This window comes from Thamnophis elegans, chromosome 10, assembly GCF_009769535.1.
Source record: "Thamnophis elegans isolate rThaEle1 chromosome 10, rThaEle1.pri, whole genome shotgun sequence".
Lineage (NCBI taxonomy): Eukaryota > Metazoa > Chordata > Lepidosauria > Squamata > Colubridae > Thamnophis > Thamnophis elegans.
The window spans coordinates 39,405,065-39,421,666 of NC_045550.1; the positions used below are offsets into that span (position 1 = coordinate 39,405,065).

The 16,602-nt window shown below is 37.9% G+C and overlaps 1 protein-coding gene across 2 annotated transcripts in view; it reads right to left on the reverse strand.

Moving 5' to 3' along the window:
- COL4A4 (collagen type IV alpha 4 chain) overlaps positions 1-16,602 on the reverse strand; it is a 78,354-nt gene that overhangs the window by 10,242 nt on the left and 51,510 nt on the right. For both annotated transcript variants that reach the window (XM_032225331.1, XM_032225332.1), the window contains exons 32-43: positions 14,882-14,989; positions 14,228-14,409; positions 10,310-10,373; positions 8,088-8,162; positions 7,523-7,630; positions 6,739-6,846; positions 4,239-4,310; positions 3,581-3,709; positions 2,637-2,744; positions 1,480-1,635; positions 1,280-1,378; positions 6-14 (exon numbers count right to left, since the gene is read on the reverse strand). In XM_032225331.1, coding sequence (XP_032081222.1) covers positions 6-14; positions 1,280-1,378; positions 1,480-1,635; positions 2,637-2,744; positions 3,581-3,709; positions 4,239-4,310; positions 6,739-6,846; positions 7,523-7,630; positions 8,088-8,162; positions 10,310-10,373; positions 14,228-14,409; positions 14,882-14,989 — 1,218 coding nt within the window. The remainder of the gene's footprint in view (positions 1-5; positions 15-1,279; positions 1,379-1,479; positions 1,636-2,636; positions 2,745-3,580; positions 3,710-4,238; positions 4,311-6,738; positions 6,847-7,522; positions 7,631-8,087; positions 8,163-10,309; positions 10,374-14,227; positions 14,410-14,881; positions 14,990-16,602) is intronic.

A 16,602-nucleotide genomic window follows, 5' to 3' on the forward strand; every position in this document is an offset into this window, starting at 1 on the left:
CTTACCTCTATAACCTAGTAGAATAAAGGCCAAGGATCAGATCATGACAACCATTTCACATGTAGGAAGAAAATCAAGGAGATAGATTAATATAGAACAATGTCCCTTAACCTTATCAAGTTCAATCAACCAATCAGAGTAGAATTGGAAGGAACCTTGGAGGTCTTCTAATCCAACCCCCTGTGGTCCCCAACCTTTCCAACTCAAGGCCCTTGTGCTCTCATGCAAAGCTGCACCTGTGCAGTTCCCTTTGTGCAAATGGAGCTTTGCGCACAAGCACAAATGCCCTCTGATCACGCAAATGGAACTTCCTCTGTGCACTCTTGCCCATTTCTCCCACAGCCCAGTTTCAAACAGCCCATGGCCTGATATTGGGCTGCGGCCCAGGGTTGCAACCCCAGAGGCCTATACAATTTCAAACAGATGCCTCCAGGAATGAAGTACCTATAACTTCTGAAGGCAAACTGTTCCCCTGGTTAATTGTTCTCACTTAGGAAGTTTCGCCTTAATTCCAGGTTGCTTGATTAGTTTCCATCCAGTTTCTTATCTTTCCTTCTGGTGCTTTGGAAAATAAGTTGAGCTCCTCTTCTTTCTGGCAGCCCTCGAATATTGGAATCTGTTATCATGTCATCTCTAGTCCTTCTTTTCTCTAGACTGGCCACACCTAATACCTGCAACTGTTCTTCATATGTTTTTGTCTCTAGGGCTTTAATCATCTTAATTGATTTAGGATGTGTGGACTTCAATTCCGAGAATCACTGGCTGGGACATTCTGGGAGATGAAGTTCACACCATCTTAAAATTGATAAGATTGAGAAATACAACAACAATTGCTATGACTTGAAGTGTGAGCTCAAGATTTTGCTGCCTTAGAAAAAGCAGCAAACATGATTTCCTTCCTGTCAACTCAAAGTGATTTAATATCTAAAGTTAGTTAATGTGTGCACTCCTGAGAATAAAACTTCAGCAACACTCTCTCTCCTCTGGCAATAAAAATGAAATTATAATAAAATAAATAACAACGTGCTTCCCTTTCAGTCAGCTGCTTGAAATGACTCAACCTAAAGGCACAATCGGGCTAACACATCTGGTTTCATCTTTCATTGCAACATTAGGAGAAAATATATATAAGTACGCTATCTAAATTGATTCTGAATTTTTATCCATATCACTGGATTTAAAATTACTTTAATTTGTTGTAATTTGGCAATCGTATAATTTGAGTTGTGAATTCAGAAAAGTCAAGATTAGAAAAAACGCTCGAAATGTTAAGACTTACCTTTGTGGCCCACAGGACCAATTGGTCCCTGAAGACCTTGAGCTCCAGGCTCCCCAGGGACACCAGATGGTCCTTGCAGACCAGGCTTCCCCATTGGACCTTAACAATGAGAAAAAAACCAGATCAATGCCACATCTCTACTACTAGAAATTTCTAATCCAAAATTTAAATCTGTGCTAAACTAGTACTTCCATACATACCCTTTGAGCCTTTTCTCCCTTGGTTTCCTGGAATACCCTTAGTTCCCTGTTTACCGCATGGACCAGGAATACCAGGTGGGCCCAAAGGGCCAGAGTCCCCTGGATCTCCTTTAATAAGTATAGTTTTTCCTGGAGGCCCTGGATCGCCGGGAGGGCCTGAAATAAAAATTAAAATGGTAACGAATATCAAAATTTTCAATATCACAAATATACCTTTGATTTATAAAAATTTTCAATATCACAACAGAATGTTCGATTCACAATTTATTTATTTATCAAATTTGTTTGTCACCCATCTTGCCACAAGGGTTCACCAACCGGATAAAAAAGTGGAATTGCATAAAAAGGATTGCTGTAAAAGGTTTTGCAAGACTTCTCTGCCTATAGAGTACCCTATTCTGTTCAGACAATTAAACATTTCTTTAAAGTTCTTGGGCCCAAGTTAAATCTTGCTGGATAATCAGTTTCACTGTTGTAACCAAATGCAAGCAAGCAAGCAAGTAAACAGGCAATTCATCTGAAACAGTGTTTAAAGGCCACCATTGCCCCAAAGCTTTTCAGTTGCAGCACAATAAAAAACTAGTAAAATACCACTTTTTGATTAGAGCCTTGAAGGAGTGCACCCTCTTTACTTCTAGTATGGATTTTTAAAAATGTTCCCTAAGAGCATTTCTGGAAGACGTGAAATGATTAGGGGACTGGAGACTAAAACATATAAACAATGGTTGCAGGAACTGAGTATCTCTAGTTAAATGAAAAGGACTAGGGGAGACATGATAGCAGTGTTCCAATATCTCAGGGGTTGCCACAAAGAAGAGGGAGTGAAACTATTCTCCAAGGCACCTGAGTGTAGAACAAGAAGCAATGGGTGGAAACAAGAAGCAACTTAGAACTGAGGAGAAATTTCCTGACAGTTAGAACAATTAATCAGTGGAATAGCTTTCCTCTAGAAGTTGTGAATGCCCCAACACTGAAAGTCTTTAAGAAGATGTTGGATAGCCATTTGTCTGAAACGGTATAGGATTTCCTGCCTAGGCAGGGGGTTGGACTAGAAGATCTCCAAGGTCCCTTCCAACTCTGCTATTGTATTGTATTGTATTTTAATTGGGTCAATCTACTTTTGCAATTCTGTTCTTCAAATACTGCTTTAGAAGTACCTCTAATGCCATCTGAGCCAGTCGAACCTTGGTCTCCAGGAAAGCCACAAGTTCTATTTTCAGGAGGCTGACCCATAAGGCCAGCAGGACCAGAAACACCTGGCTTACCTGCAAGGGAAAAAAAGAATAAAGGTAAAATATTAATATTGCCCATGTACATTTCATTTCTCCTGTCATATTTACTTAAGAAAAGGTTCATATTGCACATATTTGTTTTAATCACTATGCAAAAAGTGACAGTATGACAATTCAATAAATTATTACATAGTCATTACATATTACAGCTTTTGAAAGAGTCAAAACATTATTTATCAACTGACTATGGAGGTGTTATACATCTGATTTTATTTTCATTTACTAAGAATCTCTGACTCTGGAATAGAGACACATGGAATGAGACTCTTGCCACTTCTAACTGTGAGGCAAAGACTGGTATGACATGATGCAATATATAAGGACAATAAAGCCATTGTTTATCAAACTAAATGATTGGATTCTGGCAAGATAGAATTTTATAGTGTAGAACAATGTAGGGTGTCAATATAAGATCATCCCCAAATGTTTTATCTAACACATTCTGATTTAGAGGTCATAATATGAGTTACATAATTTCATTTTTTCATTCTTATGCAACAAGCCAAAACTATACAGTATAATCCAGAGGTCTCCAACCTTGGCAACTTTAAGACTTGTGGAGTCCACAAGTCTTAAAGTTGCCAAGGTTGGAGACCCCTGGTATAACCTTTAACCTTGCTATGTTCAGGGCTCTTCTGTGTTCCTTTGGTGAGGAGCCCAGTGATGTAGTTGTGCTTACCAATAAAAATACTTAGTTTCATCTATCTCCAATCATTCTGGTTTATGATTTACGTGGGCATTTCCCCCACATCTTGAATAACCAAAACAAATGATGTATTTTTTAAAAAATTAAGATATCTCTTACTTACCAGGAGGACCTCTTAGACCTTTCTCTCCTTGAGGACCTACTTGAGTTCTTCCTGGTAGCCCAGGTTCTCCTCTGTTACCTTTTGGCCCTTGTTCTCCTATGCACCCTGGAGGTCCCATTTCACTTAAACCTTTATAAGAGAACAATGAGTGAAAGGGAATGAGTGTTGGATTTAATGGCACAAAATATTTATTTCTTTGATATTGTATCCAACTGAAGCTATATTTGGTCAATATGTGTTTTTTCAGCTTTCCTATTTGGGATATTAAGTCCTTCAGTTCTTCCAGACACAACTAAGGTCAATGAAATTTGTAAAGCAACATGGATGAGAGACTGCTAGTAGAAACTACCATGGATAATTCTGTAATACTAATCACATGCACAAAGACTCATATAGAGTTTTCTCTGATAATTACCTTTTTTTGTTACATCATGAATATTTCATTCAAAATACAGTTAACTAATTTCTTGCAGTATAATTATTTTCTTCATTAGATCTTCCAATATAATAATATTATCTATGGCATATTTTTTCTAGTTTGCATTAGAATAATTAATATCATCAAGAGCCAAGCATTATACATTTATTAAGTGTAAACAATTGTTTCTTAATATTGCCTTTAATTTTTTTAAAAAGTATAATAATTTTCATTCTTTACCTGGAGGTCCTGGCAAACCCTTTTGACCTTTTTGTCCATTTACACCATTTACTCCAGGTGATCCAGATAAGCCTTTAATATTTTGCGGAAAATAGGATGGAATGAATCCAGGGGAAAAAGTGATCATTTTATAAACATGCAACAAGTAGAAAAATGCAACAAGTCATCAAATGATCAATTTTTTTCTATCAAAATTTTAGCAGATGTAAACTTTTTGTTACTTCCAGGAAGATAAAACTAATTATAAAACCATAATTTTACATTTTTTGGTCTCTTACCAATCTATTCCCTAGTTTTTCACAGAAAATATTTAATACATGCCAAAGACTTTCTGAAGGTGATTAAATGGAATGGAAGATTGGCAGTAATGATATAGTGTAAAATGTTCTCTCAGTATTCTTATTGATAACTTATAAATTATAAATTATAATTTTTGTAATAAAATGTTCCATAATTTTATAGCATTCGTGGGGATCTTCCGGACAGAGGTAACAGTAAAGATAATTTTCCACTCCACTTCATTCTGCGAAATGGATCTTTAGGAACTCAAAAGAATTCAAGCCCCTTCAATCATCCTTGCATGACTTCTAATTGGACTTCATAAATATACCATTCTGAAGTAAAGATGCTAAATTCCTTTAATTTAAGTTTGATTGAGAAAGAAGTACAAGAAAGAAATAATTGTTTATTTTAAGACATTATTCAGAGGTGTGGAACTTCTCTAAATTAGAATTGCTAGCTAAATAGCTTTCTTTAAAAGATAATGATTCTTAAATATGTATTTATCTTTCATGCATCTGATGCAGTATGCTGTAATTGTTGATTCCTGCGCTAGCCATAAAGTACAAGACCTCTTTTACATTCTATGATTTTGTATTTCTATGATTTATGACATGGTCAGGTTAGGGCTGCTGGCAAAAAATAACTTCAACAAAAATTTAAGAACCACTAAGATACCAAATCCTCATGAATCTAAAGAGATTCCTAAGATTTTGGAGATTTTCCTACTGACGTATTTGGATAATCTATCTAAAATCTTATCCATATTTGCAGATCCCAATCTTTACCTTGGTTGTCTGAAAAGCTAATGAGAAGGCAACTAGAATGCAAATATTTGTGTGGGCATAAATGACTCATTCTGTATGTTCTTCCTACCTGGAGATGTGTCAGGTTCCTACATACAGAAATTGAGGGAAGTAGAGATCTGGAGATAGGTTTCAATCTCCACCCTATGAAACTGCTTTATCCATCCCAAATCCAATTTGCACCACTCTGGTATTGTTCTGCAGAGCTGTTCAAACAGAACTCTTCTACGCAAAGTTAGTATTCCTCTGATTAGTTAGAAATGTTTATTGTTTTATTTTATATTACTTGTGTGTGTGTTTTATTATAGTTACTGTTTTATGATCTTAAAACTGTGCATTTTATATCTTGTATTGTAAATCATTGGATTTCATTATATGTAATAAACAAAGAAGCAGATGTTTGAAATTAACTCAAGACCATATGTTTTTTTTCTAACTTGGCCAAATGAGGAAGATGAAGAAAATTATCAGTGATCCAGTTTGATTATTTTGCACAGATTTTAATATAATACCACTTGCATCTCTTTATTTTAATTTTACTTTGGAAACAAAATTGTGATGTCAGTGATTTCATCAAAGTTGTTATCAGGTTTACCTCATCACTTGCAAGCTCTAATTACTATCATTACGGTACTGTTATTAATTACTAGTTATTTGGTACCCAGTGCGTGATGAGGGATCTTAATGTACCCGAACACCTACAGTTCTATTTCATTGTACCAGAAGTGGCATTCAGCAGGTTCTGACCAGTTCTGGAGAACTGTTAGTGGAAATTTTGAATAGTTTGGAGAACCAGTAAATCCCGTCCCCATCTATGAATCCCAGCTGATCGGGAGGGAATGGGGATTTTGCAGTAACCTTTCCCTGGAGTGGGGAGGGAATGGAGATTTTACAGTATCCTTCCGCTGGAGCTGGGTGGGAATGGAAATTTTACAGTATCCTTCCGCCGCCACGCCCTCCAAACCATGCCACACCCACCAAGCCATGTCTCGCCCACAGAACCGGTATCAAAAAAAATTGAACCCCACCTCTGCATTGTACATTAACAAAATCTTGCAGTTCTGACAGTATGGCTCTTCTGTCATCTCCTTTCCAGCCTGAAAAACTAGCAAGAACCCATTGAGCCCCTTTGTCCACTTATTATGCAGCTGTGGGCTATGCCCTCTTTTATCTGCTAATTCCCTAGGCAGCATTTCTTCTTTTTTGCTCTTCCGACTTTTGTTCCACAGGCAATTAATTTTTTTACAACTTCTTCCACTAAAGATACAAACCTAGTAGTATAGAATAGGTAGGCTATAGATGCGTTTTCAAAACACCAGTTAATGCAGTACACTTATAACAACCATCATGTATGCATTTTAATACCATGCTGTGCACTGACATCTGCAATAATCATATTTCTCCACAATATTTACCTTTTCTACCTGGGTTACCAGGTGATCCTGGGAAACCTTGAGTTCCCAAAAAACCAGGTTCACCTTGTTCACCTGGATGTCCTGGAAATCCTGCAGCTCCCTGCACACCTAAAATTAAATAGACATTTTCCATATTTAAACACAATATATTATTCTCTCTCATGTTGTTAGAATTGTCCATAATTTAGTAACATGGTGATTAGAATCTCTAGAGTTATATAAATCTAGGAATACATTCAGACTAAACTGGCATTAAGCCGGCCATTCTAAAGGAAATTCAAGTACCTGCAGTGGCAGGCCAAAAACTGAAGCAGGTTGGACTATCAGTTTCCTGTTCTTCTGGCACAGGTCTTCTGGGACACCTCATACACTCTAACCCACAATACCCATTTTGCATTTAAGGACATTCACATTTAAAAAACTATTTATCAGTTTAAATGTGCCCAAATCACCCCAATATCAAAAGGGGGGAAAGGAGGGGACATTTTGACATGCCATTAACTATCCCCTGCAACCATGAATAGCAATTAAAAAATGAATTCAATTGTGTGGATTTACACAAAACAAAGCTGATTTTTCCTAGTCTAAGGTGAAGAAAAGGGGTATGTTTTTCACATGTCTGTAAGGTAACATTGTGAATGTGTGTGTAAATTACATTTCTATTAGTATTTTTGTCTTCGTCTTATTTCATTATTCATGTGATCACTTTCACTGACCTGTCCATCATCATACTTCACAATATTAGATTCAATATTAATTCCATTTTTCTTTAGATCTTTCTCACCTGGGAATCCAGGTATCCCTGGGTTTCCAGACAACCCTTTGGAACCCTGTTCTCCTGGTTCTCCTTGAACACCTAATATACCCTGGTCTCCAGGTAATCCAGGAAGTCCTTAAACAGTCACAAAACAATCAAACTTTAGTGTAAACATTTTTCAGTAGAATGTGCTTATTGACTTCTCTTTCTAGACAGATGGATATTGCAACTAGCATCCAAAGCTAACCATGAGCCTATTGTTCATCATCAGTTCACCACCTATACAAAATGCAAGGAGTAATTCTGAATTACAATGAAAACATTATAATAACCACACTATTTATAGTCTATAGTTAAGATAATACCCTTTAATGTTTGAAGTGTGAAAGGGAAGAGGGGATTTCTTATTGTGCATGGCTCCTTGTGAAAAAGTAAAAAGTAGAAAGTTGAGTGCAAATTCATACAAAGATGAAAAAAGATACTCCAGGTGAATTATTTTTATTGCTTTATGGATGCTAAACTAGAAAAGAAATTAATATTGTATATACCAACTGTGGTGAGATTGTCTAAAAATAATTGAAAATAATATCACCTGGTAATCCTTGGACTCCTATAGGGCCTTTCTTGCCAGGTTCACCATAATGAGTAGCTGGGTCACCTCTGCTACCTGTAAACAGTGGGAATTGATGTTACTTTTGAAATCTATCCTCACCTATCAACTAAGAAAATGGACCACTTTTGTTTGCATTTCTCATGCTAATATCCACCCTTTGGGCTATTCAGAACTTTTCATTTGTCTAACAGCATTACCAAAAGCTTGAAGTCATTTTACATAATTTAACAAAATGATTCCCCCCCCCCCCCCGCAAAAAAATCTGACACTCTCTGTAACTAAAACAAAATGAACATTATTTTTTTAAAAAAAACTTTCTATAGCATTAGTGATGTGAGAAGAAATTTGAACCATTTTCCATCACTTCTTAAAGCAGTGTGAATTGGATCCGCTTTTCAGTTTAGCTAATTTTGCTTTTGACAAATGCTTCTATTTCCCCCGGCTTCCACAAAACTGGATCTAGTAAGAATCTTTACAAAGCAAACTCACTTAATCTTTCTGAAATGCTTTGTTGTTGTTGTTGTTGTTGTTGTTGTTGTTGTTGTTGTTGTTGTTATATAATTGTATCACAGTGGCCAGTTGTTTCGCCGGATTTGGCATTGATTACTAGTCGGGCCCCACCCAGGGGCCTAGGACGTCGTAATGTATTTTCGTAATATCCGTGCGGATCCAAGCAGTGCGGCTTTTTGCATTTGACTGATGGTGAATTTGTCAATTTTAACTGTTTTAAATGTGATTCCAGTGCTTTTGGAATAGCACCCAGTGTGCTGATTACCACTGGAATTACCACTGCTGGTTTGTGGCATAATCGTTGAATTTTGATTTTTAAGTCCTGGTATTTCGCGATTTTTTCATGTTCCTTTTCATCGACCCTGCTATCACCCGGTATTGCGATGTCTATGGTTGTAACCTTATTTTTCTCAACCAGTGTGATGTCTGGTGTATTATGCGCCAGTATTTTGTCCGTTTGTATACGAAAATCCCACAAGATCATTGACAATCTGATTTTCAGTGATTTTTTCAGGCTTATGTTCCCACCAGTTTGTTGTTGTTTTAATATTATAATTTTTGCACAAATTCCAGTGGATCATTTGTGCTACTGAATTGTGCCGCAATTTATAATCTGTCTGCACGATTTTTTTTACAGTAGCTGAGTATGTGATCAACAGTTTCATCAACTTCTCTGCATAGTCTGCATTTGACATCAGATGATGATGATTATTATTATTATTATTATTATTATTATTATTATACAATTGTATCACAGCGGCCAGTTGTTTCGCCGGATTTGGCATTGGTTACTAGTCGGGCCCCACCCAGGGGCCTAGGACGTCGTAACGTATTTTCGTAATATGCGTGCAGATCCAAGCAGTGCGGCTTTTTGCATTTGACTGATGGTGATTTTATTATTATTATTATTATTTTGAATAAATTGAATGCGATATTATTTACCCATTACCATTTCTTTTTAGAGAGGTATGAGGTATGAGATTGGGCTATCAATCAAATTGTGTTTTTTACTATGTAATCTTATTGGTTTGTTACGAATGAAATGCCATTGCTTCCAATGTGGTTGGCTTTTAAATACATCTGTACAACATATCTTTGTTTCCATCCCAAAAAAATCATTAATTAATTTTTATTAATATGTTAATTTATATACTAAATAAGTTTAATTCAAATTAGCATTATTGGCATTTCTTCTGAAAATTATTTTTCAAAAGTTATTCTGCTCATAATGCATGTGTGTGTGTGTGTTTGTGTATGTATGTATGTATGTATGTATGTATGTATGCAGATTCAAAGGGGATCCAGTAGCTCAGTGGCTAAGATGCTGAGTTTGTCGATCAGAAAGGTCGGCAGTTTGGCGGTTTGAATCCCTAGTGCTGCGTTACGGAGTGAGCTCCTGTTACTTGTCCCAGCTTCTGCCAACCTAGCAATTCAAAAGCAAGTAAAAATGCAAGTAGAAAACTAGGAACCACTTTGGTGGGAAAATAACAGCATTATGTGCTCCTTCGGTGTTTTTTCATGACCATGAAGACGTCTTTGGACAGCGCTGGCTTTGAAACAGAGTTGAGCACCGCCTCCTAGAGTTGGGAAAAACTAGCACATATGTGCCAGAGGACCCTTTACCTATATGCAGTTTCGAAGGACAAGTGATTTTAGGTCATTAGTTATTGGCATTATTATTGCATCCTTACCTTTTGATCCTTTTTGGCCATCACATCCTGGGTGTCCAGGAGGACCTGGTGGTCCCTGGGTACCCTGAAAGAAACAAACAGGTGTAGTTTATTTTATTTATTTATATTTATTTGTATTCTGTCTTTATTATTTTTACTAATTCAAGGTGGCAAACGTGTCCAACACACCTTCCTTCTCCTACTGTTCCCAAAACAAACAATCCTGCGAGATAAGTTGGGCTGAAGAGCATGACTTGCCCAAGGTCAGCCAGGGGACTTTCATGGCTTCCTGGTCCCCTAGTTTCTAGCTGATGCCTTAACCGCTAAACTTATTGTACATAAAATATAAAATTCTGCCTGTTTGAGGAAATAAATCAAGTATCATACATGCATCCAAACATGATCGTTGACATGGCAAATGAGTGCTAATGATCTCATTGGGAGCCAAATACTATATAAACAACAAAGATGTAAAATAAAATAATTATAAATAATTCTAGTTCTTCCTCTATACTAGTGCCTCCTTTCTAATTTGTACTGTTTTTGTAGGAAATATTTGTCTTGGATCATGCAAGTAAGAGAATTTTATCCAACACACTGCCCAAGAATTTTACTAGATCAAGAAGTTAACCTACTTAGAGTCCCCACCAATTGTGTATGCAGAAATTCCTAAGAAATGCAACTTTTTAGTAAAAACAAGCCAGGAATTTATAGAAACACATTGTGCCTTAGAATCCCATCCACTTCAGTTTACTGTATTATTTTTTCCTGGTTACTTGCCTGTGCTTCCCAACAAAGCTACAATTTCCATCACTGTATTTCTAAAATGGTCTTTGGATTCACTAAGTGGCTCAGAAGATTGTTGGAAAAATTTACAGGTAGTTCTTGACTTATGACTGGTCGATTAATTACCATTCAAAATTATGACAGTTAGTGATGGCCTGTTCTCGAAGTTCTGACTGCCCTACCATTTGGGGCACATGGCAACAGACGTGCACTTAAATGTGATTGCAGTGTCCCATAGTCGTATAATCACATTCTATGTATTTTTGCCATTTTCTGGTAACACCACCACCCCCCTTTGGATAAGCTGAATTCAGACTTACGACCCTGTGAGTTGCTTAATGACTACATGATTACATTACAATCACCCGATTCACTCATGACTATGGTAAAAGCTGGTGTAAAATTGATTTCGGTCACGTAGTCATTTGACTTACGATCGCAACAACTTATGACCACAATTCTGGTCTTAGTTGTGGTTATAAGTAAAGGATTACTTGTATTTTTGAGACTTAGAGCTTTTTTAAACACTCAAGCAGAGTCATCCATTGGGGACTCTGGCAGCAGCTAATCCAGCCTGACCTCAGCAGCTCTTGCCTTTTTCCTTTTACATTTTTACATTTTCATCATGGCAGACAAGAGCAGAGTTGAAATCCTCTGTGAAACAGCTGGAAAAGGTATGTGGGTCGGAGGGAGTGGGAAGAATTCAAAATTAATGTAATTTGTAAGTAATTTTATTATTGTAAATAATGTGTGTATGTGTGTGTGTTTCTTTCTTCACTTCACTCAAACTCTCAATTTCAGAGAGAGTTTGTTTGAGAAGAGAGGGAAGGGGGTAGGAGTCAGAGAGGCAGGGAGGGCAGCATGTTTGAGAAGAGAGGGGCAGCCTTTTTTGAGAAGAGAGGGGCAGCCCACCAGCAGAGGCAAGTCTTTTACCCGCCTCTGCTGGTGGGCTGGCGCTTTCTTTCTTTTGCCGCTCGCCTCGGTCTTGCCTCTCCGCCCAGCTCTGCACAAGGAGCTCTATTTGGCGTCTCCTCGCCCACTGTTCCCCCCTTCCCTTTCTCCTCTCCCCCACCGGGAGGCCCGTCCTCCTCCCCTCCCCCTTTCCTCCTCCTCCTCTCCCTTTCTTTGCCAGCTGCAACTGAGCGAGGAGGCACCATGGGGCCAGGCCCCTCGCACATGCGTCCAGCCTGCTGGAGCTCGCCGCACCAGGGGAGGAATGAGACCCTGTTGTCCCACGGAGCCTGCCGCCGCTTGAGCAGGGAGGACAAGGAGGAGGAGGAGGAAAAGAGCAATGAGGCCTTGTGCCAGCCGGCCAGCCAGGTGGGGAGTAGGTCGGGCAGGGGTGGGTGGGCTGACTGGCTGAGGAGGGAGGATCATGGCCTCTCAGGTGGCTCCTGCTGCCACTGCCAGCAGCTTGGGTGTGCCGGCTCCATCCGAGCTGAAGAAAGTGTAGATGCAGCAGCAGGATTGTTCGTCGGAGGAGGCGGGGGATGAGGCGGTGGAGTGCGGCGGCGGCGAGAAGCAGTCGGAAAGTGAAGATCTGAACACCACGGCTCTGTGTCCACCATAGACGCAGAACGCGTCCCGCTCTATGGCGGACACGGCACCAGGGCTTTAATGCGGGATGGTGGACATGGTGGCATGGCTTTAAACATGGTGCCGGGGCGTCCAAATGCCCTGCCGCTGTGTCCGACATAGGGTGGCTTTTGCCCGCTTGCCTCACCAACCATAAGCCTCACCGCACGTCACTGATGCATACACTCTCACAAACAAACACACACACACTAGTTTGATGATATGAAATTTTATACAAACTTCAAATGAGGACTATGAGAGGAGGTTTAAAAGTTTTTGTTACTAAATATAACCAATTTTTATTTAGAATATGTTATAAAGATGTAATGTCACTGAATGATTTTAGGAGGATCTAATGGAATGCCATTATATAGTTTTACTTTAAATTTAGAATATTTCATACAAAAAGATGTAAAAACAATTTATAGTCAAATGAATGTTTAATAATTATAATAATTTTTATATAATATATTGGATTGATGATATGGTAATTTGTTTAAATTGACAGAGCTTTGTATGTGTTGAAATGAGTAAATTGATATTTGAAATTAGAGATCAAATAGTGGAAATGAAAAAGGTTGGAGAATTTTTATACCTAGAATATTTCATTCAAAATGAAGAAATAATAGTTATAGTCAAATAAATGCTGTACAATGATAATAATGTATACATATATAATAGATTGATAATTGGTGATTTTATATACAATTGAAAGTGAGGACTATGGAAATGATGCACAAAAACTTTGTAACCAAACGACATGCTGTATGTGATTGAAGAAGGTTCTACGTGTTGTGTGTTGTCTGTCTTTGTCTGTCCAAAAAAGAAAAATATTCTTTTTTGAGAGAGAGAGGGGGGGGGAAGGAAAAGGAAAAGGAACAAGAAATGATATTCAACGATTTTTGGGTTTGCGGAAATACCACCCCAAGAAAAAATAAATTAAGAGCTGGAAGAGACACCTGCAACAATAGAAAAAGAAAGGAGAGGAGGAGAGAAAATGAGAGGAAAAATAGGGAGGGAAGAGAGAGGTGAGAAGAGGAAGATGGAAAGGAGGAGGAGAAAAGGAGAGAGGGGAGGAAGGGGAAGGGAAAGAGAGATGTAGGGGAGAGGTAAGGGAAGAAGGATGGGAAAGGAGAGAAGGAAGGAAGAAAGTAGAGAAGGGAGGGAGGGAGAGAAAAGAAGAGAGGAGAGGAGAGGAGAGGAAGAGGAGGAAAGGAAGATAGAGATGAAGAGAGGAAGATGGAAGGGAGAAGGAGAGAAGGAGAGAAGGAGAGAGGGTAGGAAGGGGAAGAGGAAGATAGGAGGAGGGGAGAGGTAAGGGAAGAAGGAAGGGAGGGAGGGAGAAAAGAAAGGGAGAAGGAGGTGGTGTCAAAACAGGCAAGGGATGGTAAACAAAGCAACCCAAATGGAATATTATAATTTTATAAATGAAATGACAAATTATAAGAATGACGAATGCAAAAAAGAATAATAACTATGTGGATGTATACCTACAATTGTATATAGAGAACAAAAAATAAAAATAAAACTTTTTTTAAAAAAAAAGATGAATATGGTTTAACTGTGTTCTTGGCATACCTGATCGCCTTTTGGTCCTTGGAAACCAATTATCCCCGTCACACCTGGAGGCCCTGGAGGACCTAGTGGGCCCTGGGAACCAGGGTGTCCAGGTTCACCAGGCTGGCCCTTTTGAATGCCTGGAGCTGCTTGTTTGCCTAGTGGTCCTGGGATTCCTCTGAATCCAGCATTGCCTTTATCACCTGAAATTATTTCACATGCATTGCAATATCAAATAATACAATCATTGTTCTTAACATGAATCTTACTCAGCATTCATACTTTTACTTGATTTTGTATGTTAATTATAGGCGTATTTTATATTGGATTTTAGTCTAGATTTTACTGCCTTTTGATTATTTTTTTTTGTCCTGCAACTCCAAATAAAGGGAAGGCACAAAATCAGACCCCTGAAATTTGGTAGCTACACTAAATTTTGGTACACTGTCTTAAGGTGCTGAGGGCAAATGCGGGTTCTCAATTTGTACTGTTTTAACTGATTTTAACTGATATGTGTGTGATGAAAAGGCTTAATGTTATTTTCACACCTTGATGCTTCAATAATTTAGCTTCTCTCAAAAATGCAACTTCTTGACTATATTGGTTGGGGGCATGGAGGTGGAAAAATGTCTTGAGGCAGCCTTGTTAATATATGTACCTAATTTATATGCTTACCTTGGACCCCTGGTAATCCCTTGTCACCAGGAAGGCCTAGTTCTCCCTTTGTTCCCTTTACTTGCAGGACATTGCTGCTGCCCTTGTCCCCTGGTAATCCTGGTTCACCTTCAAAATAGAATGCATGGAACAATTTACTACAATATAATTGCTTGAAGTCTATCCACCTCTGGGATCTCCACAGTGATATAATTATACAGAGTACATACCACATTTTATATATGTGTTTATTTGATGTTTAAAGGACATAATCAGAACTCTGAAAATGTCTTTATTCACTTGTAAAACAATAAAGATGAAGCATGGATGTTCACAGGAAGCAATAACATGTATTGTTACTTCATGAGACAAATCCCACCAACATCACGTTATAGGGAGCCTGCATTGTAATGTAACAAAACACATTTTCTCATGTTGATGAAATCTCTGTATTATATGGACCAGGGGTAGGTTTCTGCCCGCAAAACAAAATGCGTGCACATTGGCACCTAAAAAGGTCTGTGCATGCGCACAATATTAGAAAAGGAAATTTGTTTTGCAATAAAGATTGTTTTGCGCATGCAGAGAACCAAAATTCAAGATGGCGCCATCGCCGATAGAACTGGTTTGGGTGTATGGCAGGCCAAGTTACTACCTACTCAGTCGAACTAGTCCAAATCGTTAGGAACCCACCTCTAATATGGACACCCTACATCAGTCCCAATATCAGTAACAAGAATGAAGAACCTACTAGCTGAAATTTTAATCCCTTATTTTTAAAAAAGCAAACCAACCAATCATCCAACCTTTTTGCTTATCTCCTTAAGGCAGTGTGACAATGTGTAGTTGGGATTATATCGTACTTCTTATCTAGAAGAAATCTAGAGCCTTGGATACATTGAGACCTAATGGCATTCTATAATTATAAAATACTTACCTTTATTTAATTAAAATAGTTTAATTGTATAGGTAGCCCTCGACTTACAACAATATGTTTAGTGACCATTCAAAGTTACAATGGCACTGGAAAAAGTTACAGCTAAAACCTCTGAATGTATTAAAAGAGGAAAGGGTAATCCAAACATGGCTTCAGTATGGACAGTTACAGGCCAGATGGAAAAAAGACCAGAAAATTGGTATTACGCAAAATGAGGATAATCTAATAAAAAAATTAGGGATCAAAGTCAAATGCATATAAAAAGGTTATATAATATATTGATAGAAATAGATTCTGAAACAGAATTCGTTAGACTGTATGATAAAGTGGGCACAAAATTTTGAAGAACCAATAATGGGAAAATACATGGGAAAAGATATGGGTAAGAAATGTAAAATTTACACAAGCCCAAAATTTGAGAGAGAACTTCTACAAGATGTTTTATAGATGGCATTTAGATCCCAAAAAATTGGCTTGTATGTATCCGAATTTACAACCTAAATGCTGGAGATGTGATTGTGCTGATGCTATATATTATCATATATGGTGGACTTGTAAAAAGGTCAAAGCATTTTGGATAAAAATATGGTGGATTATGCAAAATATCTTTAAAAAGAGGATAACGTTTACTCCCCAGTTATTCTTGTTAGGTATAACTACTGGTTGTAAAGTTATAGACACTAATTTGATTCTGAACCTAACAATGGCAGCAAGACTGTTGGTGGCGCAGTACTGGAAGAAGGAAGAGTTGCCTACTATTCAAGAATAGACATTAAAAGTAACAAACTTAGCAGAGATGGCTAAA